At 42.2% G+C, this 26240-nt stretch overlaps 2 protein-coding genes across 2 annotated transcripts in view; both read right to left on the bottom strand.

Moving 5' to 3' along the window:
- Nucleotides 1-26240, bottom strand: part of SETD7 (SET domain containing 7, histone lysine methyltransferase) — a 1173783-nt gene that overhangs the window by 463248 nt on the left and 684295 nt on the right. The window contains exon 4 of the mRNA XM_044061630.1: nucleotides 25313-25502. Within this exon, the coding sequence (XP_043917565.1) occupies nucleotides 25313-25502 (190 nt within the window). The remainder of the gene's footprint in view (nucleotides 1-25312; nucleotides 25503-26240) is intronic.
- Nucleotides 1-26240, bottom strand: part of LOC122793510 — a 1396143-nt gene that overhangs the window by 778259 nt on the left and 591644 nt on the right. The window lies entirely within an intron of this gene.

Below are 26240 nucleotides of genomic sequence, written 5' to 3'. Positions count from 1 at the left end.
CCATTTTAACCATTTGAGAATGAGGGGAATGAGAGGAAACTGGAACCTGTTTCTTTATAGGCTTATGACTGGAAGATTTACCTGCAAGTCTGAAGGACTTGGGAGGCCTGGCAACCGCCGAAGTTGCAGCTGAAGTCATTGGTATGAGCCTGCTGTCGGAACAAAGACCGGAGGCCTCGGACACCAGAGTCAGCTTAGCGACTCCGGATCCAGCTGAAGAGCAACAGGCAGAAGGCAAAATGGAAGCCGGAGGCCTGGGGGCCTCTGAAATGGTCTCAACCGAGGCCTGTGGTTGAAAATCTGCAGACTGCAGGGGCTGCAAAGGTGCCTCACTGGCTACCGCATGACTGACGACCAACTTATCATCCAAGAACTTGACCTTCGGAAGCCTGTCGCGGTCCTTATCCTTATGTTTCTTTGGGATATCCGAAGCCTGAAGACCAGCGGACGCCATACAGACAAACTTAGGCCAAACTCCAAACTGTTTAGCTAAATGCTTAGCCCAACGACGAATAGTATGCGGATTAAAGGAAGCAAAGAGCTCACAATTAGGAACGTTGTGGTCAAGGCCTAAACAAATAATATAATAGGAATGAAAATCTCTATGGGGAATCTGCTTTCCATAGGTAAGACAATTATTAACCTTTTCTGACATTCGTTAAGGGAAGAAAAGAGGATCCCCAATGGGGTACTTAGCTGTAGTTAACTTCAACTTTGTAGTTGGAAACAAAAAAGGTAAACTTCCGACCAGCACTCGTGCAAGAAATGCTTCTGCTTTGGGCTCCGCAGCAAGGAAGACTGAGGAAGTGACGTCTGCTGCCTCCTTTTGTATCGGACGCCCTGATGTCCTTTACAACTGACAGCCAACGTCATTTTTACTTACCTTTGGTATTCTGGCCGATCGAGGGCTACCGGGAGTCAGATAACCCATTGGTTAGGACTGCAACAGTGAAACACGAACATTGGTAGTTTACAAAAAACCTGCAGCATATATCATGTATCATTAAGTTGGTGAGTGATCACGTTGTATGCAGCCATGCACATAATTGGTTAAAATGTTCAGTACTTACAGTGTTACATGGAAAGTATCTTTAACTTGGCAGTATGACCAGTTGGGTAAAGACAGGTCAAGAAGGCAGCAGTTTCAGCAACTGTCAAAACAAAAGCCTAAGTGTGGCAAATCCTTCTCAAAACTGATAAATCACTTTCAAATGGGTTTAAAGAGGTTATAGCAAATGATTCTGTGACTTATGGTGGGGGTAGGCAGGTGCATTTTGATTATACAGGGATCATGCTCTTCAGCAACACTGAGAAAGCCTACAGACTGCTGAAAAGTAGACCTCATCCAAGAGCAAATTCTCTGTTTTAAGAGGAGCAACACTGATATTGTCCTGGCAAGGAAAAGAGGTTATGTACTCACCATAACGTTCCATCTGTGCTGTCCATTTTCATTCACTCTCAACATATGGGACTCTGATCTGACCTCAGATCAGACTTGGTCATTACTACAGCACGCAGGAACCTAAAAACTCTTGAGCTCTTCCCTACCCCTAATGCTCTGGTCCCTTTCACCTCAGATAATACATATAGCTTGAGAGCAGAAGAGGAAGAAGAATTACAAACAGGAACTGTGCAAGATACCATCACTGGAGTTCAAACCCAAGAGAGCAAGGGATGCTGACTGTGTCCTCACAAATATATTTCTTGACAGAGGGTGTTTGAACCAAAAAAGGCTGGGGGTTGGAAGGTGTGGAGTTAAGGCTGAATGAAAATGGACAACACAGATGGAACGTTATGGTGAGTACATAACTTCTTTATCTGATGCTGTTCATTTTCATTCATCCTCAATGTATGGGACAGAGTCCCCAGCTACCTGGGCCCTGGGTGGACCCTAAGGAAAGATATTTCTGAGAACGGCAGAACCAAACATCACTCTTCCCTTTGAGATCTGATCCAGTTTGTAGTGGTTGACAAAGGTATGCGGATTTGACCAAGTAGCAGCAATGCAAATATCATCCATGGAAGCTCTAGATTGAAAAAATGTGGAAGTTGCTATAGATATGGTAGAATGAGCTCTTACAGGTTTATGGAGGGACACATTCGGTTTTGCATACACCAAAGAAATGCATTCTGTTATCCATCTGGCTATTGTTAATTTCTTAACAAGAAACTAACCAGCAACGTCAAAGGATAAAAGTTTAATGGTAAACACAAAGCTTTCAGGTACAAACACCCTTCTTCAGTGTATGATAAAAGTCCAAGTGATGACGCATCCATATATACAAATTTAAAAGACACAGCCAACCAATAAAAACATGACTCTAGTTAAAACAGTAATTAAAGTAAATTGATTAATATCATCATTTAAGTGGTTAAAGCCTCACACATCACAAACACATTTGCTTTTTCTTCAAAATGGGTTTCAAAGTAACAGTTCCATTTAACCCTTGTGCATTATCAGCATTTAGCTTCAATAACCATTTGTATTTGGCTACATCTAGCTTATTACTTAACCCCCACCCCCCCTTTTTAGAGTAGACTATCTGAAGTACTCTAAAATAAAAGGAGTGTTTTGCACCATTCTCCATGCAATGCTTAGCTAAAGCATTAGTGGGTACATTTCTCTTAACCTCTGACATGTGCTCTGTTATGCGATCTTTCAGCCTTCTGCTACACTTTCCCACATGAAATACAGGGCATAGTATGCATGCGGTTAAATAAATCACACTTTCTGTTAAACATGTTGCTGAACACTAATTCAAAATTTTGTGAAGTGCTAGGGTGCACAAATAATGTATCTTTTTTAATATATTTACAATTCACACAGCTATGACAGGGGGTGGTTCCAGCCTTATTCATCTGTCTTGTTTTTTTTTTTTTTAAAGTATTCATCTCTTTACAGCATAATTGCCGTTTTAAGTTTCTTTGCTTCCTAAAATAAAACTGTGGGTTCTGTCCTACAATATTGGCTATCTCAGGTTGAGCACATAATACAGACCCAGTCCTTTCTAATAATATCAGGCACTGAGGCAGCTCTCAGATTATATGTGGTGACATATATCAAACATTCACTTCCACAAGATTTTAGGTCCCTTCTACTGCCTGGATAGCCACCATTCCCAAAATAGGGTTTAGGCACACCTTTTCTCTCCCTTTCTACATGCTGTCTAACATCCTGTAACAAAGTTTCATTATAATTTCTCAACTAAAGTTAATTAAGTGACAGGATGCCCCAACCTATGGTGTGCAAAGGAAATGAGGTCTGATTTCCTGAAATCTTTTGTACAATGCAAATAGTAGCACATCTGTCTACGGACATCCAGGGAATACAGCAAGAATTCCCCTTGGTTACTGTAATTTGGAAAGAATACTGGAATATGAATGGCTTGATTAATATTGGATTCTGACGCCACCTTTGGTAGAAAAGAAGCATTGGTCTGCAAGGTAATCCTATCCTTGTGACAGACCAAGTAAGGGGGTTTTGAGATTAAAGCGTGAAGCTCTGATATTCTCCTGGCTGAGGTTATAGCAACCAGGAAGGCTGTCTACCAAGAGAAGTATTTTAAATCACATTTGGCTGCAGGCTCAAAGTGAGACTGATACATGGCCTGCAGTACTAGAGTTAAATCCCGTGGAGAAACAGGGTCCTTAAAGGGAGGTCTTAGCAAAACATTACCTTTCAGAAATACTTAAAATTTTTTGCAGAAGCCGGGGAAGAATTGTGTAATCCCACATGGAAATTTAAAATAGCTGCAAATTAGAAGTTATGTACCTACCATACCGTTCCATGTTAGTTGTCTTCTCAAGCCTTCTTTCTTGCTGGATGGGTTTGGAGCCGATCCTTGGCTCCGACTCGGCACTTGCTAAGCTCGAGAGTCACTTTTACCAGCTCGAGGCAGCCCCATATCCCATGATGCAAGGCGGTATATACCCAGATCTCGTTTGGTACTTATAGGGAAAACACCTAGCACAAAAATCTTTCCACTAAGGAAAGAAGAGCAATAAGCCTAAACAAAAGGGCTATAATGGGAACCCAGATAACCAACTGGCGCCCAAAGAAGCAATCTTCCTGACAAGGGAGATCAAAGTCTGTCCAGGCAAGGGGGCAGGAGGGAGGGTCGCAAGAAAGAAGGCGAGAGAAGACAACTAACATGGAACGCTATGGTAGGTACATAACTTCTAAATGTTAAGTTGTCAATCTCGCCTTCATTCTTGCTGGATGGGACCGCGTCCCTAGCACCTCTATCCTGGGTGGCTCAATGGAACAGACTCTTGAGAACCGTAGAACCAAAACTGGCTCTATCACTGGAGGCCAAATCCAATTTGTAATGAGAAACAAAGGTATGAGGAGTGGCCCAAGTGGCTGCTGCACAAATAGTATCTAAGGGAAGTCTAGCCTGAAAAGCTGTGGAAGTGGCTAAGCTTCTGGTGGAATGTGCCTTTGGTTTTGAGCACAGCTGTTTGCCCCTAAGTTGATAGATTTCGAAAATGGTGGAAGAAAGCCATCTAGACAAGGTCACTTTGGAAACAGGAAGGCCTTTCTTATTCTGAGCATAAGAAAGAAAGAGTTGATCAGACTTTCTGAATTGTTTTGTTCTGTCCAAATAATATCTGAGTTGGCGGTGAACATCAAGATAATGTAATTTTGTTCTGATCTGTTGGAGTAATTGGGGAAAATACGGGAGATCAATAGATTGGTTTAAATTTGTTTTGAAGCAACCTTGGGCAAAAAGGAAGGATTAGTTCTCAAGGATACTCTGTTCTTGTGGAAGACCAAATATGGGGACGAACAGAAAGGGCATGCAGTTCTGACACTCTCCTAGCCGAGGTAATAGCGACAAGGAAGAGTGTCTTCCAAGAAAGAAACTTTAGAGAACATGAAACAGCTGGCTCGAAGGGAGGAAGAATTAAGGATGTCAGCACTAGATTTAGGTCCCATTGAGGAGGAGGACTCCTGACAGGAGGATTAAGGAGAAAAACTCCTCTTAGAAAAGCTTTACAAAGCCTGTGGGACATAATGTTATGGTCTGCAAAACCGACATGAAAGTTCGAGATCGCAGCTAACTGAACTTTGACAGTGGAAGCTGAAGAACCCGATTTAAGGATTTCCGCTAAAAAATCCAAAACTGTATGAACAGGGGCAGTAAAAGGATCTATATTCCTTGATTTCGCCCAAAGGGAGAAACGTTTCCACTTGCTAGTGTAAATCCTTCTAGTAGAGGATTTAAGAGAAGCCACTATGATATCCCTAACAGGCTAAGGAAGGAAGTGGAGCAACCAAGCTGTGAGGTTGAGAGAAGGAATGGACCGATGCAGCTGACCAGATTGGTGGATCAGAAGATCTGGCACTGGGTCCAGATGCCAAGGTTGCACCAAGAGGTGATGATGGAGGAACAGAAACCAAATTTGTTGAGGCCAATACGGGGCAATGAGAATCATTTTGGCTCTCAAAACGGTAGCTTTCTGGAGTACTTGTGGTATCAAAGGAAAGGGAGGAAAGGCATAAAGAAGTCCCTGGGGCCAATCTTGGGTAAGAGCATCTCTGGGGGGATGGCCTGGAAGTGGGAAGAGAGAGAAGAAGTCCGGGCATTTGCTGTTTTGGGCAGTAGCAAAAAGATCGCAACATGGGCGGCCCCATTCTTGAAAAATCTCCTCCACTATAGATTGCTTGAGAGACCACTCGTGAGGCATGAGAATAGCTCTGCTCAATCTGTCCGCTAAAATGTTGGTTTTCCCAGGGATATGCGTTGCTACCAGAAACCGATGAGAGGAGATCGCCCATTGCCAAAGTCTGAGAGCTTCTCGACACAAGGGGTAGCACTTGGTTCCGCCCTGTTTGTTGATATACCACACTACGGACATATTGTCCGTGTGAACTGCAACTGTTCCCAAGGGAAGAAAGTCGCTGAGGGCTTGCAACGTTAAAAGCACTGCTCTCATCTCTAGGACATTTATGTGCAGGTGGTATTCGAACGGTTGCCACGTCCCATGAACCATCCTGCCCTGATAATGACCCCCCCACCCGATCAGGGAGGCGTCCGTAGTGACTGTGGCTACCGGGGCCGGGGAAACAAAGGGTCTGCCCTGATGAACCTGGGGAGAAGAAATCCACCAGGATAGATGGTTTTTGCAAGTTTGTGTCACCAGAATTTGATGACGTATGGAGTTGTTGGTAAGACCATTGGGTGAACAACATCCATTGAAGGAGACGCATGTAAAAGCAGGCCAAAGGGAGAAGAGTAATGGCAGCTGCCATGAGGCCCAATACCTTTAGGACTAGTCTGGCTTGCACCTTTTTGCTGGCAAGTATGATCCGCACATGGTTTTGGATGTCTAGGATTCTGTTGCTTGTGAGGTTTGCTGACATCCGGACAGTGTCTAAATTTGCGCCTATAAAAGTAATAGATTGGCAGGGCAATAAGGAGGATTTTTCGTAGTTGATAGAAATTCCTAAATGAGTGCAGAGATTTAGGGTATAATCTCTGGCTTGGAGAAGTTGATGCCTGGTGGTGGCTGAGAGGAGCCAGTCGTCGAGATACGGAAACACCTGGAATCCTTGACGTCTCAGGTGAGCCGTGACCACTGCCATACATTTGGTGAACACTCTGGGGCTGTAGTGAGACCAAAGGGCAGGGCTCTGAATTGGTAATGACTGGACCCCAGCCGAAAGTGGAGAAACCTTCTGGAGCGTCTGTGGATTTTTATGTGATAGTACGCATCCTGAAGGTCTATTGAGCACATCCAGTTGTCTTTGCCCAGAAAGGGCAAAATCGATTGAAGTGTGACCATCCGAAATCTTGTCTTTTTCACGGACTTGTTGAGTCTGCTGAGGTCCAATATTGGTCTCCAATCTCCCGTCTTTTTGGGAACCAAAAAGAACCTTGAGTAGATTCCGGGCTCTGAATGGTCTGTTGGAACTGGCTGAATGGCCCTTTTTTGTAGAAGCTTTGATACTTCTAATTTTGCGATTTCCCTTAGACCGGGTGGAACATCTGGAAGGGAATTTTTGTGAGTGAAGGGACTTTCCTCGAAAGGAATCTTGTAACCCTCGGATATGATCGACTGTACCCAATTCTCTTGTGAAAGGGAAAGCCAGGCTTCTGGGTACAGCGATAATCTTCCCCTGACTGCCTCCAAGGATGGACAGTCGGGCAACACCTCAGGGATGCTGGAAGGGCTTGTCAGAGAGAGGCTCTCTGCTTCCCTGGTTTTGTGGACCCCCTCTGCCCCTAGGGCGGCGTCTGCTATTATTACCCCCTCTGCCTCTAGGGGTAAACTGACCACGTGTATCTGGCGTGACTCCGTGAGATTTATGGAACCACATCTTTCTGCCCTTCTGTCCTTTAGGGTAAGGCCTAGAAGGGGTGGAAAAATGGACCCCTACGGCAGAGAGAGTCTTGCCGTCTTGCTCACACCTGGTCAACGTATCCTTCACCTGAGGACCAAACAAAGTTGCTCCATCGAAGGGAGAGTTTGTGAAGGACGCCTTAAAGGGATCTGCAAAATTACAGAGCCGCGTCCAGGATTGACGCCTAAGAGCCACTCCTGTCCCTGCAGCTCTACTCGCTTCATCTGCTGCATACAAAATCAGCTGCATGGAGGAGTTGGCTATGGAGTTAAGAATTCCTAGCTGAGAAGCAATCTTATCTTGAGCCCCTGGAGCTGTAGGATCCTGTACTACTTCACCTAATTCTTTAAGCATGTCCCTTTGAAGTCTGGTGAAGTGACATAAGTAATTCAGCGAACGCATAGCAAAGGTCGCTGAGGAAAACATCCGCTTACCATACCTGTCCATGGTCCTAGAATCTTTGTTAGGAGGATGGACTGGTACGGAAGGATCTGCAAGTTCCTTCTTAGTGGCGGCCGCCACCACCATGGCATCAACAGGGACACCTTTTGTAAGGAATTGCTTTTCGGAAGGGGCTGTAATAAATTTAGAAGGCCTCCTGGGAACTGGTTCTACGGAATCAGGAGCTGCCCACGCCTTCCGAGCTATTACCTCCATGAGGGGGTCAAAAGGCAGAGACACCCAGGAGGTGGAGGGTCGAGATCCAAACAGTTTCCCCTCTGTTTTAGGAGTTCTAGGATGTCTGAAAAAGAGACATCCTCAGAGGGGGATCTTGGGGACCCCTCCGACTCATCTAAGTCGGTATCCGAAGTAGTAGACTCAGGGGAGTCCAGGTGCTTCCTCTTACAAGTCCTCTTGCGTGGAGGATCTCCTGACGGATCAGGAGAATCCTCGGAAGAGGGGGTTCCTCCCAATGGGGAAACCTGAGGCGGTGGATCTCTCGGTCCGGGAGCAAGAGAGTGGGAAGAGATATCAACAGGCACCGAAGAGGGAAGAGCTAAAGGAATAGACTGCTGACTGAGCCCAGGGGCCAGCACACTCCTCATCACCTTGAAGGCTCCCCTCCCAGGGAGATCCGAGAGAACCGTTCCGAAGAAACTGGGACTCCCAGGCCCACTGAAAGGGAAGGCTCCGAGGCAGATGTCGGAGCCGAGCTCACCAAGGCCGAAGCTCCAAGGGGAAGAGCGGGGTCGGACAAGGGTCCGATGCCACTCACCCCCTCGGAGCAGACCAGGGAAGCCCGGCCACCGAATCCCTCCAAGGAAGTTCTCGAGGAGGAGATAAGAGTAGATGCTGAAGGCGCAGAAGGGGGGGGGTATCTGCCCCTCAGCCATAGCAGTAACTATTCCCGTAGACTCCAGCTCCAAACTCTGGGGTAGAGTCGAAGGAGGAACTTGAAGAGGGTGTGGACTAATAGTCGTCTGTTGAGACGGACTATGAAGCATTTGGGCTAGTGCCTGTGATTTTAACAATCTGCTTACCACCCTCTCTAAATCATGGTCTGACAACCTGGAAGACCTAGATGATCAGCTCCGATGGCTCCGCTCTGAAAGAAGAGGTGAGGTCGGAGCCGACAGTATCGGTTCCAAAGAGGGAGACCTGGACCTCTTCCTCGAAGGAACCATCTGAGCCGAAGAAACCACAGATCCAGACGGAGCCGATAACTTTTCGGCTCCGAGTGTAGGTATAGATGTATCGGCTCCAGCTGGAGCCGATACAGGCAAGGAAATTATGGTGTCGGAGCCAGTCGGTGCCGACACCGAAGCCCGAGCCACATGGACATCGGAGCCAGTCGGAGCCGACACCAAAGTGACCGTCAAAGTATCGGCACTGATAGCCATCGGTGCCGAAGATTTTTCCAAGCTAAGATCGGCTCCAGCCGGAGCCGATCTCGACTCCGAAGGAGTCGGAGCCAAGGCCGAAGGCTTAGGAACAGAAACCTGGGCCTTGGTAGTCTTAGAGGGCTTACCCGGAGCCGATTTTGCCGGGGAGCCCTCCAGTTTAAGAAGTCCTCTTAATATAAGTTTATTTCTCCTTTCCTGCAGGACTCTCTGGCTAAAAGAGTGACAAATTGCACAGGAGTCCTGCAGGTGGAGAGGTCCCAGGCAGTATATACAAGAAGTGTGACCGTCTGTCAGAGACATCTTTTGACAGCACGAGTCACACTTCTTGAAGCCTGAGACCCTCTGTTCTTTGGACATAGTGCTTTTCCAAACACAAAACACACACACAGTCCCGAATCAGAACAATTAAAGTTAAGGTATAATAACTAAATTCACACACACACCCTAACAGAGGGGGGGATGGGAGGGAATGAAGGCCTGACTAAAAAAGTAAACTAGGGAAAGTAAACTTAGTCAGAAAAACCCTTACAAGTATCTTAACAATAATAGAAACTATTGAAATAGAGAAATTTTAGGAATGGGGTGACTAAATGTATAATAATAAACACTTACCAGGAGCTGGTAAAAGGATTACCTCATCAGCGAAGCGGCAAACGAGATCTAGGTATATACCGCCTTGCATCATGGGATATGGGGCTGCCTCGAGCTGGTAAAAGCGACTCTTGAGCTTAGCAAGTGCCGAGTCGGAGCCGAGGATCGGCTCCGAACCCATCCAGCAAGAATGAAGGCGAGATTGACAACTTAACATCTGAATTTTAATGGTAGATTTGCTTGCTCCTTTGTTAAACAATTCCACTAGAAATTCAAGGACTGCATATGTAGGAGCTGTAAAGGGCACTATATGACTTTTCTCCACCCAATAAACAAATGAACTGGGGAAGAAAGCATAGGTTGCCTGGCCATCAACAGAATTGGAGAAACCATGTGGTCAGTCTGAGGTTGGAAAGGTCTGGGTGAATCAGTCCTGCTGGATGGGACAACAGGTCTGGAGATGGATCCAGAATCCAAGGTGGAGATAGTAAGTGAGGTCAAAGAAAGGGGAAATGCACTTGTTGAGGCCAGTAAGGTGCAATGAGGATTATTCTGCTCTTCAATCTGACTGCCTTCTGTAAGAATCTGGAGATCAAGGGAGTTGGGGAATAGGCGTATAACAGACCAGGGGGCCAACTGTGGAAAACAGCATCCCTCAAGTGACTCTCCATCCACGAGGATTACGGCAAAGAAGCTGCTGCATTTGTTGTTTAGGGGAGATGCAAAAAGATCACAGCAAGGCTAACCCCACTGAAGAAAAATCATTTTCACCACTTTGTGGTTGAGGGGCCACTTGTGAGGCAACAGAATGGACCTGCTGAGTTTACCTGCTATCAGACTGGACTTCCCTAGAATGTGCATTGCTAACAGAAAGCGATTGGAGGCTATCACCCACTGCCACACTCAGAGCTTCTCGACACAGGGGTAAGATTTAGTTTCCTTCTTGCTTCTTGATGTACAGAACTACCAACATATTGTCTGTTTGAACTGCAGTTTTCCCGAGAGGGAGAAAATCTTGGAATGCTTGCAATGCCAAAAGCACTGCTCTCATCTCCAGAACACTGACATGCAGGTTCACCTCTACAGGTGACCAAGTGCCTTGGACTGTCCTCTCCACATAATGCTCCCCCACTCAATCCAAGAAGTGTCCATGGTCACTACGGCCTTGGGCCATATGAATGGACGACCTTGTTGGGGCTAGCATGACTGTGTCCACCATTAGAGGTAATTTTTGCATATCTGAGTCACTCTTACCTTTGTAGACATAGGGTGAGTGAATAAGGACCACTGGATTTGTAGCATCCATTGTAAAACTCTCATGTGATACCTTGCTAGGGGGTAATAAAGTTATGGCTGCTACCATTGAGCTAAGACCCTGCAGGACTTTTCTAGCTGATATCTTTGTACTGTGAATGATTTCCCTGACCTGGCTTCAGATGTTCTGTACTCATAGAAATGGGATGGACACAAACATGGATTGAGTGCTGAAGACTGCACCTATGAATTCCAGTTTCTGGGTGGGTTGCAAGTATGATTTGTCATGATTTACTGTGATCCCTAGAGTTAAGCAAGTTTTTAGTACTTGGTCTCTTGCTTGTACCAACTGATGCATGGTTGGGCTGGTGATGAGCCAGTCATCCAAATATGGGAATACATGGATTCCCCACAGCTTTAGAGGGGCTGCTACCACTGCCATGCATTTGGTAAATACCCTGGGTGCTGTGGTAAGGCCAAAGGGCAGTGCTCTGAACTGGTAGTGACTGGCTCCCATTTAGATGAGCAAGTACCTCCTGGACCACCTGTTCATCTTTATGTGATAGTATGCGTCCTGGAGGTCTGTCAGCACATCCAGTTGTTCTTCCCTAAAAAGGGTAGAATGATCTGCACTGTGACCATCTGGAACTTGGTATGTGTGACAGACTTGTTTAACATGCTGAGATTCAAAACTAGTCTCCAGTCTCCTGTCTTTTTAGGAACCAAAAAGAACCTTGACTAAGTTCTGGATCCTATCTGGTCTGGTGGGACCTCTTGGATGTCTTATTTTGCAAGCAACCTCTGAATTTCCTAAGTTGCTGGCTCTCTGACTGAGTGGACCATCAGGGAGCTTTGCTATTGATGGGGGCAAAAGGAAAAAGGGTATGGCATAACCACTGGTAATAATTCTCTGCACCCAAATATCATTTGTTATACTTAGCCTGGGTGTTTGGTGCAGGGATAAGTGACCCCCGACTGCCTCCAGAGGAAGACAATTGGGCCTCTTTTCAGGAGTGCTGACAGGGCCTAGCAAATAAATTATCTCTGGACCCTGTATTCTATGGGCCTCTTCTGCCATGAGGATGTCTTATGTTACCACCATTTCCCCTCTGTCTCTGGGAGAACCAGTTCCACGTGTGTCGGGGGGGGAAGAACCTTGAGATTTTCTGAACTACATCTTGCAGCCCCCATGCTGATTCCTAGAAAAGGTTAACTGGTGAGTTGAAAAACATACTCCAATGGCAAACAAGGTTGTCCCATCTTTCACACCTGGAGAGTGTTTCTTTACAGTGGGACCGAAAAGTGAAGATCCATCAAATGGAGCTTTGACAAAGGAAGACTTAAAAGGCTCTGCGAAGTCACACAGGTGCATCCAGGCTCGTCTCCTCATGGATAAGCCTGAACTCGCTGCCAGTGAGGTGCCTTTTATTGTGCTGGCGATAAGTCTCATGGACGAGTTCACAACCGATTGTAAGGTAGTCAACTGAGGGGCCACAGAACTCTGGGCCTCCTCCATAGTGATCCTTGCTAATGAGTTTGAACGTTCAAGTCCCACTGCAGTCTCGTGAAATGGGATAGGTAATTCAGCAAATATTGCTGAAGCATATCCCCGCTTCCCCACTCTGTCCATTGCCCTAGACTCTCTCTTAGGGGGATGAACGAATAAACTCTCTTCGGCAAGTTCCTTTTAGTGGCCACTGCCACCACCATGGCATCAACCAGTAATCCCTTATTCCAAAACTGCTTTTTTACTGGAGGTGCCATAATTTTATCTGGTCTCTTAGGGATGGGCTTGGTCGAATCAGGTTCCTTCCGACAAATTAAATCCACCAATACGTTGGGAGGCAGGGCAACCAAGGAGGTAGATAGGCCAGTCCCAAAAGTTTCCAAATATATAGACTTCTCAGGAGATGGGTTCCGGGCAGACCAACCACTCTTTTGCTTCAGGAGCTCGAGGATGTCTGCAAAGGAGACATCTTCAGGTGGTCATTTGGGAGACCTTTCTCCTTCGTCAAAGTTGGCATCAGTGGCAAGGGACTCTTTGGGCGAGTCCAGGTGTTTCCTCTTACACCATCTCCTCCTAAGGACTTCTTTGGTGGGGTGGTCCGGGGAAGTATCGGAAGAGCGAGGGATCCCAGATTGGGTAGACTGGAAGCACTGGGACAATTGTGCCATAAGGGTGGAATGGTGAGGATCACGTAACAAGGTCAGCTGGGTGGTCAGGAGTGGACCTACGGGTGGGGGACCCACCTGATCTGTGGAGACAGAGAAGACCCTCGTCACCACCTCAAAGGCAGATCTCCCTGTGGAAGAGGAGACCAATGGAGCAGAGAGCAGAAATCCCTAACTCACTGGCTCCCCATTCCCTACAGGTTGCCTGCCTGAGGAGGAAGCTGGAACTGAGCTATCAAGCACAGAAGCTCTGAGAGGAAGTGAAAGCTCCAAAAATCTCAGAGTCAAGTTAACCCCCCCCCCCCCCCGATCTTATGTGAAAGCTTCAGCTCCGAGAGCCACTATCAGATCCGAAGACACCAGTCTTCTCAGATACAATACAGATGGGCCTGGAGCACTCAGATCCAAGATCTCTGAAACCTCAGGCCGAGCCTGAGGAGGAGTAGATGCTGGAAGGAGTGTCTGATGCATTGGGGTTGGAACCATAAGGGCACCCTTCTGAAATTGCTCCATGACAAGTTCCCTCGCTACTCTAGCCACATTCACCTCGGTAAGACTCAGTAGAATGAGAGGACATAATTGAAGCAGGCCTAGAATGTCTCTCAAGGAAGAGAGAGGGCACCCTAGATGGAACTGGGTCTAAAGATGGCGAGTAAGTACTCAGAGGAAGGGGCTTCAGATTTGAGGTCTTAAGATCTGAAGCCATCTTACTCCTAGAGTTTGGCAATACAAGTTTTGTTGGATATGTTTGAATGCCATTGGAAATGTCTGATCTGATTTCAGCACCTTCTTTTTTGGCTATGACAAGGAAGGAGCTTCGGCTAATCTGGATCATTTGGAGTGATCCTTATATTTGGAGGTCGAAAGTTGAACTCCAGCAATAGCCTGCAAAAAAGATGAGGGCAACTGCCCTTTGAAAATCAGTTTGTTCTTGCGCTCTGTGAGGACCAGAAGATTAAAGGCTTCACAGAGGTCACATTGCTGGTCAAGTTGATCTGGTATAGTATTTTTAAGTAGAATACAGCACACACACGTGCACACATACACGCATGCGCGCAAGCACACACTTACAGCAAGCAGAAATAAAGGTTTTTTTTTTTTATTAAGGAAGAAAAAAAGAGGGGGGGGGTACCAACAATGGCAATGAAGAAGGCCAAAAGGTCATAGGTAGAAAAGCTAATTAGTTGAAAGAGGTACCAATGATGGTAATTAAGAGGACTGAGATAGGTTGGGAAAGTTCACAGGGAGAATACAGCAAAGTTTACATAAAAAAAAGTAAGTAGAAATAATGGAAAGAAGAAGCTATACTCAAGTTATTTACTTATTATCCAAAGAACACTCAAGAGCCATCAGCAACCACATCTGTTCACGAAAGCAGCAAATGAGATCCAAGGTGACAGGGGACCAGAGCATTGTGGGTAGAGAAGAGCTCGAGAGTTTGTAGCCTTCTGTGAGCTGTAGTAATGGTAGAGTTGTATCAGAGCCCAATACATTGAGGATGAATGAAAGTTTACATCAGATTAATAGATAAAAGCTGTGTCTGCACAGCTACTGGAGGTCATCTTTGGAGTTTGTCAGTATTGCATTCTGCTGACGTGAAGAAGACATTATGACAACATACCCGAGACTGCCTTGTGAGAATTGATACAACAGTATGGGCCCCTGCAGCTACACGTCTTTCACTGCATTAAGTAAAATATGCTTAAAGTGTATACAAAACTCCACTAAGCATTATTTTGTTTCACCTCCTGTTTGTGATTGTTATGGATAAGCTATCAAGTCTTATGAAAGATCTAGACAGCACTCAGTTTGGGATGACAGCTGCACCTCTGCTGTATGCTTGTCTTTTTTGTGATCACCAGCATGCAATGACACGATACTCATTATGAAATAGCCAACTCGAAAATCCATACCTTCATATATGAAATCATGTTTTTCTCATGGAAAAGAGTGGGAAGTACTTTATAAATGAGGTGGAAGTGTCTTCATGAATGAGAGTAAAAGGTATCAGATTAACCATGGATAAATGCAGTGCCAGCACTACTGCAGGCCAACTGCACTAAATGTTGTTGATGAAGCAAATCACAGGACAAGGCCCACTATTAACTAATCAGGTTATGTCCTAATCCTCACCAGTGGTTATGAGCTCTGGGCACTGAAAGAAAGGATGCAGTCATGCATAAAAGTTCAAGAAATGAGTCTCCTTCACAGGGTTGCTGAGATGACACTCCCTGACAGAGTCAGGAATGTAGCAATCTTGAAAGATCTCAGAGAACAGCTACTGCTCCTCTTGGCTGAGAGGCATTAGTTGTGGTAATTTGAGCACCTACTAACAATGTCCCTTAGTACCTCCAGTGCGAGGTGTACCAGGTAGAGCACTGGCAGGGAGTCCAGGGTCAGACTCCAGACATGTAGAAAAGACTGCGTTCTCTCAGCTTGCCTTAGAGCACCTGTGAATCCCACAGGATGAGCTAGGGTCTGCTGCTCTGCATAGGAAAATCTCTCAGAATAGACACTTCTCAAAACATGATTAAATCGAGTATGTTGCCTTGTTGTACTGCCAGAAAAAAATACAATTAGATGAGTTCAACATTATGCTGCTACATATTAAGATATGTTTAGCAAACAAGCTGGTAACAACTGCATATAGCTAAGCTTGGCAACATACACTCCTTTACTATTTTCACTTCTAGTCTCAGATGCAAGACTCACAGAGGTAGGGATCAGCAACATACAAATGTGAAGAGTTAACACAATGCCACAGAGCATACACAGTACATACGAGTTTCATCAATATGGTTTTAAGGCATAATTAGATTTTGTACAACACTTAAAATCCCAAGTATCAAAAAAATCCCCATAGCAGCAAGTGTACAGTTGGATGTCTCAATCTCCCCTCTGAAGAAATATCAAATCAGGTCTGGGGGGGCAGGTAACTCAGCATCTAAGAACAGTGGAGAAGTACCTATAACAGCAACTGGTCAGATGCACAGGGGCCACAAAATCTATAATAAAAAAAAATCTGTCTATGCATATTTATACACATATGTGTGTGTGTGTGTGTGTGTTGCGTGTATGTGTGTGTATATATATATATATATATACATATACATATACATATACATTATATATATATATATATATATATATATATATATATATATATATATATATATGAAATCCCATATGATAGGAACTGATTTTCTCAAGACGAAAATACAGAGATATTGAATTCCCGAACAGTAAAAGTTTCCCACGGTAGGTAAACACTTGCCCAACATGTCCTTTTCTCCACTGCAGTGTGAACCCGCAAATGGTATATTTAGTTAGGGTGTGTGTGTATGGGGGAGGTATAGCCTCCCCCACCTAGGTGGGTTTTATTTACTATGGTGTGAATTTTCCTTAATTTTGGGCAAGTGTTTATTTACACTGGGAAAAATTCGATGTTCGAGAATTCAAGGTTTCGGGATTTTCAACTCGCGAAAATCTGTTTCAATTATATGGGATTTTCAAGGTTTAGATGTAGCTCCATATATATGTATATATATATATATATATATATATATATATATATATATATGTATATCAAATTTCTCCTCCCTTCCTCAGTGTACCCTTACAGGTCTCCCTGGCCTTTCTCATTAGGGTCTAGCCCCAAATAAATCTGTACAAACCAACTGAATAAGTAAGGACTAGTTCCTCTCCTTGTATGTAAACTGCAAAGATCCAAGAATTGATATATAAAAGAATAAAGAATTGTTTAGTGCTTGTACTGAAACCTGGAAGTGAATTATATATATATATATATATATATATATATATATATATATACACACACATATATAAATAACTGAAAAGTTTTTATCTCGATTGTCTCTAAATTGATAATGTGTAACTTGTAAATTTGTATCAGTCTTACTTGTACTCATCTGTCTTGTGTTCATCTGTATGGAGCTTTTCTCCCCGGGCCTCCGCTGAAAATGGACATATATCCAGTTGGACTATTCCGGTCAACAAATGTAAAATAAAATAAAATATATATAGATATATATATATATATATATTTATATATATATGGTTTACCTCCAAAATGTTGACAGTCACATCATCGAAACCACTTCCACAAACTCCAAACTGAGACTTCTCAAAACCTCGAACACCGATATTCCGAAGTGCAAAACCTCACCCCCTTTTTGATCCATGTTAGCATTTCCTTTTAGGTGTGGAGCGGTCAGAAATGTCGATATTCACTATTTTTTTCAGCTTTCTGAAAGTTCGGCAGTATGGATTTCGCAGAAATGTTTCAACAATGTGCACATTCGACTATGTGCTTTCAACATTTTGAAGGTAAACATATATATATATATATATATATATATATATATATATATATATATATATATATATATATATATATATATATATATATATATATATATATATATATATATATATATATAGGTTCCCTTCAGATGACTGAAATTTTAAAAACTTTGAATTTCATATGGCTGAGACCATATGATTGAAGTTTTAAAACTCTGAACGTCCTGAACAGAGATCTCCATACAGTGCAGAATGTGAAACTTTCCTTTTGCTCACTGTAGTGCGATGTTGGAGTTGGTATACTTAAAGAGCAGGTGGTGCGTGGGTGCAGGTGGGCTTGCCCTTCTGCAGAAACGTCCAGGAAATGATGTTTTGTTTTTCTTTCAGGTGTTCAAAGTTTTGAAACTTCGATCATATGGTCTTGGCCATATGAAATTTGAAGTTTTAAAACTTCAATCATCTGAAGTAGACCCATATATATATATATATATATATATATATATATATATATATATGGTCTACTTTAACGTGACGAAAAGTCAAACTGTCAAAGGCTCACATGAGCATAAATGCAGGAAGTCAATTATTTTTTTTTTTTGGACCACAGTACAGTGAGGATCAGATCCACGGTGGTGGTGCTGCGGTAGCATTGTCGCCTCACAGCAAGACGTTGTCCCGTTCGATTCTCAGATAGAGCATCTTCTGTGGAGACATGCGTGAATGGGCGTACCTTCGTTGAAGGTTGTGCGTTAGGGCTGGCAACTCAGCACGTAAAAATCAACTGCCAATCATTAGCGGACCGGAGTTCCGCTGTGGCGACCCCTAACCGGGAAAAGCCGAAAGACACAACAAGTACAGTGAGGATCAGAATATTTGCCCTTTCCTCACTGTAGTGCGATCTCGGAGTTGGAATATATATTTAGCGAGGGGGAGGGGCCCACAATAGCGATTTTGAATTTCTGCATTTACACTCATGTGAGCTTTCAACATATTGATTTTTTTGTCTATATAATATAGACTATATATATATATATATATATATATATATATATATATATATATATATATATATATACACATGTATGTACACAACAAATAAAAAGATGAACTAGCTTGTAACCCTCCCCAGAATAAACTGTAAACAAAATGAAAAACAGCAGATGCTGTACAGTCACAGAAACCTAATTGAATACAACACTGAATTAGTCCTATGGATTATGATACTAATGTAATGAATTACAATAAAACAATGTTTTGGCACTGGAGTCATAGGCTCCAACATTAAATGCAATACCCAAATCCACCATAACCACAAATGTAGTTACCCTCTATATAGGCAATGGACTAAAGCAGAAGAGCAACAAAACTGAAGATCATAAGGAACACAAGCAGCATGAAATAAAAGGTCATGCTCTGTGTGAAACATAATCCCAGTAGTGCCAAGACAATACATCAGAAGAGTGCTCCATTTCCTAGTTGCTATAACACATGAAGATCTCTGCAAAAAACCCAAATCAGTTACAAATGTCAAAATTATCTGCAAAAAAAAAAGGCCAAGACAAATCATAAAATCCATTGACTAAATCAGTCAAAAGAAATTTCACTGCTGTAGGCAGTCCAGATAGACATGAAATTTTAGTAACAGCATTTGCATGATGCAATACAAAAAAAAAATCATTGTCATGTAATGCTTTTAGCACACATTCTCAAATCTAAGTACATTTTATAATCAAAAAATATATAGAATTTTCTGATTAGTAATCAACTGTCACCATAATGCAGAAGAACATCACCAAAAGAATCTGGGAGTTTTAAGAGAGACCCAACATATGCCTGGCAACTTCCCACAGAATCACAATTCTATATAATCGTTTGCTGTCCCATTTTTACTGTACTTTGTAATGATACAGGAAACAAAATCAAGATTAGAATTGGCCCAGTTTCTTCAATAAATCTGACTGCATTAAAAATGTGGTCAAGTGATTAAGTAGGCCACATCTTGAACATGTCACATCAGTGAGCACACACCTCTTTTAGTATTGTCTGGGGGGGGGGGGGGGCGGAATTCAGGAGCGATAGTTTGGCTGTTTATTTTCTGTCTAGTCTGAACTTCTGTATCTACCTGGTAGGCTTCAAATCATCAGCTGAATGTGAACATGGTTGTGGGGGGTGTCTGATCTCCAAGTTCAAATTCCTACTTAGTAGCTTCAGGGAGATCCTGGTAGCCTACAGAATCCAACCTTTTTTTTGGGTGCAAGCTATACAGAATGTGATGACATGGGTAATGGAGGTATAGTTTGTGATCTCAGACGTGTAATACACTGCAGGCTTGCTTAGGATGAAACACAGTATGGAGATAGTCATGCACCGTAAGGATTGTGCTATGCAAGTCTACAGATACATTAGAACGGTTTATTTTTTTCTCCTTTGCCTTACACCAATATCTGAGCTTTTGAATTGTACTATATTTTCTGGACGGATAAACAAAACAGTGCCATCATCTGAGCAAAACTGATCTGATAATTAACAGTCCTGTCACTTGGACAGGATAACTCTGCCATGACAAGTTTCCTCAGGTTGAGTCCCATTATCAATCTGGTTTCAGAGGCACATGTTGCCCCATACATGAGCTCTTCAGATGTTACCCTCAGCTCTGAACCAACATTTGGATAAATAACACTGTTAAAAATACTGCGCAAATGCCTTACAAATTCACATACCGGTAAGTCCTCAAGATTACAGATACTGTGGTACAGTCAGGATGATGATTCACTAGATTTTCAGGTTAGTAGTACATTTTTCCAGGCAAAGAGATCTAAAGCCACCCATTGCTAAAAGAATGAAAAGTAGTATTATTTTGCTCTTTTGCCGATTATTTTTACTTTATTTCATAAGAATCTTGAATTGTTACATTTCACTTTAGTAGAGTTTCAAAGCTAAACTGTTTCCACTGCTGCTGTAGTATTTAATTACATTGTGTCTACTAGATTTACAGGGCTGTAACATCTAGATTGTGTGGTTTCCCTGCACTTGAACTCTAAAACCAGCATTTTTACGTGAAGAGGGTTTTCTGTCTGCACTCTTGTGCAGAAAGCAAACCTATCTGATTTGAGGTTACAGTCAGTTGACTGTTAGGGGCCAGGATTTCACCATATCATGTAGGCACTCAGGCCACTCCTCTGCAAGTACCAGTCATAGTCCATGTGGGTGTGAATGTGTATCACCCTGGACTAAATGAAGAGAGGCATAAAGGACTTATCTGAATACGTGTCACAGGCTAATATGAGCCTCGCATTGAGCAGCATTCTACTCTCATCAAGAATGATACCACAATGTAAACAGAAAAGATTGACTTTAAATAATTGGCGTAGGTACTGGTGTCATCCAAGGGAATCCAATATTTGTCAGCCTGGGATGACATGATTGACAGACTACACTGCTTTGCCAGAAATGGTTTGCACCTGTTGCTGCTAGGATTTTGAATACTTCCCAAGGCATTAACCATCCCATAATGCCTTTTTAGGCAGTGCCAAAGCAACAGTCCTACTAACAAATTCTTTTAATGCCAAGCTGAAGGTATTACTGCTCAATGTTAGGAGTCTTAAGAAACTAATACCTGAAAGCTCTCCTCTCCCTGGAGAATGCTGATGTTTGTACAGTTACAGAGATGTAGTTTAAGGCTGCAGAAAGCACCCCAGCAGTGCAAGGCTACAATGCCTATCAAACTTTCAGACCACCCTCTGAAAAGGAAAACACAAAAGGAAGAGGGGTTTCCATTTACATAAACAATTGCATCTCTAGACTGGTCAAGCAGGATAACTCACTTGAGCTACTCCATATCCAGCTGACTAGAAGCAAAATCCGCATCTATAGCATCGCTAGCTACAGGTCCACAACCATGAACTAGGAAAACCTCTCCACACACCTGAAGTTACTAGAATCACTTACCATTCAGCCCAACACACTACTCATCTGTGATTTTAACTACCTCTTCAAAATGTGGAAACATACATGACTACTAATATGCAGGCTCCAGAGATTCCTGGACTTTGTTGATGTAAATGCTCTGGAGCAGCTGGTCTGCAATCCCACTAGGGGCTCAAGAGATCCTTGACAAACTACTTACAAACATAAGGGAGCATTGCAATCTCCAGCCATCATAATGTCTTCATTGATAAGATCAACTCTTAAATTGGTCTCCTTTGAAATAAATATAATGGTAGAACATCAAACCCTAAAACCATAAAGAATTTTTTCAAGAATTTTTTGCACCACACTCGTGTCCTGCAACCTCAACCTACAGGTAAAAGTGGCAAATAGTTGGTTCATCTACCTCTGCCATTTGTCTACTCCCTCCTATTCAAGTTCAGTCAATCAATCCCCACGAAACTCAAGAGTTTTCACTGAGTTCTCAGACTCCAAGATAATATGCCTTAAATTTGCACATCTTGTCGAAAAGACTCCTCTAGCTGCAAACAAGTCCATGACTGCTGTGACCACACTAACTTTCAGGTAACTTCCTTAATCTAGTAACACACAAATTTCAAATATGATCCATTTGTTTTCCTTAATGATCCTTCATGATGAATGATTTCTAAACTGAAACGACTAGATTTCTAACATCCCACAGCAGTAGCTGTGTGGAGCTTATGCATTTGTAGTTTAAAGTTTGTTGTAGTACAATTATTGCTCTCCATTGACTACCTTAAAGCATTGTTATCTCACTGAACATGCAACACAGAGCCTGATGCCCCATAAGAATTACTCACCAGTTTGCAGCTTGAATTGTGTTAATAACAGTCTGTTACCTTCAGCATACAGTTAGATACAGCTTGTACTCTTTCATAGGTAGGTACTAGGCTATTAGCCCTAGGGCCTATATAAACCTAGCCAAAAAGGTACCCTGGCTTTCACCACCCAAGATCCAGGCTAAAACACCAAATGTCTCTTCCTAATACACAAGCATCAGTAAACCTCGATCACAAGCCGCAACCCACAGTTTCTCAGATATGAAAATGGGAACATACAACAGCTGCATCCACGCACACCATGTCAGGCTTAATCAAACAGCACTCAAAGCTATGATACCTGCCATAATTGATATTAACTATGTTTAGACAGAATAATAATAATGACATTTGTACAAGCTACCAGACACGGCTGCATCCATGCACACCATATCAGGATTGATCAAACAGCACTCATAGCTATGATACCTGCCATAACTGATTTTAACTATATTTAGACAGAATAATGATGACATTTGTATTAAGAGCTTGCTATTATTACTTAACCAGGATATACGTGACATTTCTAAATCATTCTTTAACTGAAGAAGGCATTAGTCTCCATTACAGCATTATTTTTTTCAAAACACTCTACTGTTACTGCTATTATATATGATGTTAATTTGTTACATTTGATTCTGAACTCTGAATGGTACCTCGTTAAATTAATTACTTAAATTATTATAAGTAAAATCAATGAAAAATGAACAAGATAAGTATTTGAGTTCAAGTTGGGGAATAGAAACTTCTATGTCAAGTAGGGGAATAGAAACGTCTATGTTTGTATTATATGTTGCTTTGTTTGGCTTATACATAATGTAAACAGCAACCCATCTTGACCTACCTTTGTTCATGAAGCATTATTGTACTCTTTGAATATTCTGAATAAATCATTACTGTTTCTCAGTTGTTTAAGAAACTCTCCTTTTTTAATAAAAACAGATGACAAGTGATGTACCATATCAGTTGATACTTTGAGAGATGTAGTTGTAAGAGGTTTTTTTTTTTTTGGGACAGCTATCTTGGAATCAGTTTTTTGTTTCTTCTTTCTAGCATCAGTCTAAGGATTTGTTTCTTTTATTATTTTAAGAGTGGGGCCATCAATTCCATTTCTTTTGGGATAGACACTATGTTGTTGTTTTTGATGAATATAGTAGCTTCTTCTACGTCATTAAAGGTTCTCATCTCATTGGCAGAAAGTATTTTTATCTTGGCTGGAAAGGCCAGCTGTGCTTTAATGTTGTTTTAACAGATTTATTACTGGCCAGAATTTTTTCCTTTGTTCTAATATTCTGAAAAAATAATCACTTTCAAACTTTATCAGGCTTTGACTGTAGTGTCCAAATCATTTTATTTAACTTTATTACACAATAAATCATGTATAACTCAGTATAAGTCAAGTTATGAAAAAACGTTAGCTGAAAACACAAGTCTTAACCTCACCACTAGTCTCAACACACTAAGTGATAACTGCCTTTTTATTCTGGACTACCTCAGCTGTTCACCAGGCACACTGACTTACAGTTCTTAAAAAGTATTTCATTTTCAGGACATGAAGTTGGGAGAACTATACCTGTGATTTTTAAGTATAATTTCACGCTGTTGCCATAATATCATTATCGTTTTACTGCACTTCTCTAAAGCAAAAATTCTAATTGCATAATGCCCAGCAAGCAATTTATCTGTATTGCAAGTAAGAAGAAAATTTGTTATTTGTATGTATTTTCTCCTGAAAATCAAGAAAGAGAAAAGTGGTTCCGCTACATCTCTTACAACTCAGGGAAATTTCAACTGGATGGAAACAACTGGCCAAACCTTTTAAGTCAGGAACAGCCTTTTTTCTGTATTTGTCCATGACCCCCCCCCCCCATCACCCCTCATGCATCTGGCGGCCCTAGTTCTCACCTTATATATGCCAATAACAGAGTTGCATAAACCTGGCAAAAGACAAAAAAGTTAACACACAGTGCTAAAAATGGGAAACACACTTGCAGTGATTTCTGTGAAAACAGGAAGCACATTGGCTACTTTCTTATAGACTTGGGGAGACTGCTACCACAGACCACTGACTAAGATTTTCTATTTTCTTTCAAAGTCTTACTGTGATAAGCACTTCATGGGGCACTGCCACACTGTGTCATGACGCTGATGTGATGAAAATAAAATAAAAAAACAAAATTGGGATTTAAAGTGGCCACTCGGGAATTCATGGTATTCTTTTATTTTATCCCCCCAAAACAGGAAATACTAAGGAATTCAGTACAGTTAAGAGGTATGATACTTGCGCAAGTGTTTTGTGTGTGCATACTTCTACGTACAATAGTGACACACACAGATATAAAATCAGACACAGATGACACTGTTGTAAGGTCAAAGAGTGACACATGTTGGATTTAACAAACAGCTGTTGGACTTGGAAGAGCACAGTATAGGTTAATTAATCTTGTTTGGGTGCTGTGTCCTTATACAAGGAACTTAATCATTTGGATATCTGTGCCAAATATTAAGTTGAATGATTAATAAATAACAGAAAAATGTGCGTCAGGATCATCCTTCACACCTTTTCTTAATGCTCTGTATCCCTTTTGTGCATATTTCCATTTTTTCTTGTAGAAAGTAACATTCAATAATATTTTCACTTTTTTATTTAGTTGTTAGTATTCCTGCCCACCAGCCTTGTGCTAATCTGGTTACAATGCAAAATGATGCCTTTTTCAAGCAGTGTGATGATGTGTTGCATGTGAGCCTGCATACTACCCCTCTAGTAGACTAAACCTATGCAGTTCCTCCCCATGCAAAAGTAAGCTATTTGCTAGCAGCATCAGCTGTGCTAAGCTAAACGCAATGAAATTATGCTGCTGTCTTCCATTTGCTTATACTGCTACAGCAAACAGGACCCTCAAATGAACCACTGGCACTAGAAATGTACAGAAGAAAAACATCACTAAACATGTGCTGCAGCCTTATACAGACTTAGTAAAATAAGAACTTACTGTCAGATATATGTTCAAAATGAGGCCGTCCATCCTCCACTGATATCAGATATGCCAGTCGCCCATCTATCATCTCGCCATCAATGAACTTTCCATACATTGCCGTCCTGCCATCAGGATAGAGGTATGCAATCTTATCTCCAGTCATTTCACCATCTTCATTCGCCTCTCCAACAATGCTACCTCCATCCTAACAGAAAAGTAAGAAACAGATAACATACAGATTCAATTCAAATTTATTCTGTAGCCAAGTGCTACCTTAATAAGCACTTCCTAAGACACAGAGGCAAAAGAAAAGCTGTAGGCTTCAAGGTACTGCGCACTGTACTAAAATATGATGTGCTGCTGCTTGTGTATTTATTATTCTGCAAATATAATCAAAATAAACATCAAGAGTCTGTGGTAATTGCTGGTAAAAAAAGACAAACAGCCTAATTTTACATGCCTGCTTAGAAACATGCACATACTTATACGTTCGCTAACGCACAGGCAGCTCATCCCTGCTTTGCCCTTGTGGAAAGAGTTTCAGTTTTCCACTTCATAAGCTATGTAAAAAAAAGTAAAGGCACTAACAAAGTCATTCAATACATACACATATTAGATCTTGGATTTATCTGCGGGTTTGTCTTTGCTTGCTCATTGTCAAACATGCTTTAAAATTGAAAATAATGATGCATTTACTATGGTATCAAGCATCTAAACACTATCCAGTTCATAAAAGTCTAGCTGGTCAAGCTTGACAAATTGAACGAGCTTAAAAAAAAAAGTGTAAAAGCTTTTCATCGGAAGCTCTTTCAGTTTGTCATGCTCAGATCACTGGGCTTCAACAATCTGCTCAGTAAATAGACTTACCATATTCATCTACTGCATTTTAAAATACTTCACCGCCTTTGTGAATCATATATATTTTGTACAGGCTTCAGTACAT

This window comes from Protopterus annectens, chromosome 2.part0 (genome assembly GCF_019279795.1).
Source record: "Protopterus annectens isolate FY-2018-M chromosome 2.part0, PAN1.0, whole genome shotgun sequence".
NCBI lineage: Eukaryota > Metazoa > Chordata > Ceratodontiformes > Protopteridae > Protopterus > Protopterus annectens.
Note: the sequence above shows the minus strand (reverse complement) of the source record. Positions and strands in the feature narration are given on the sequence as shown.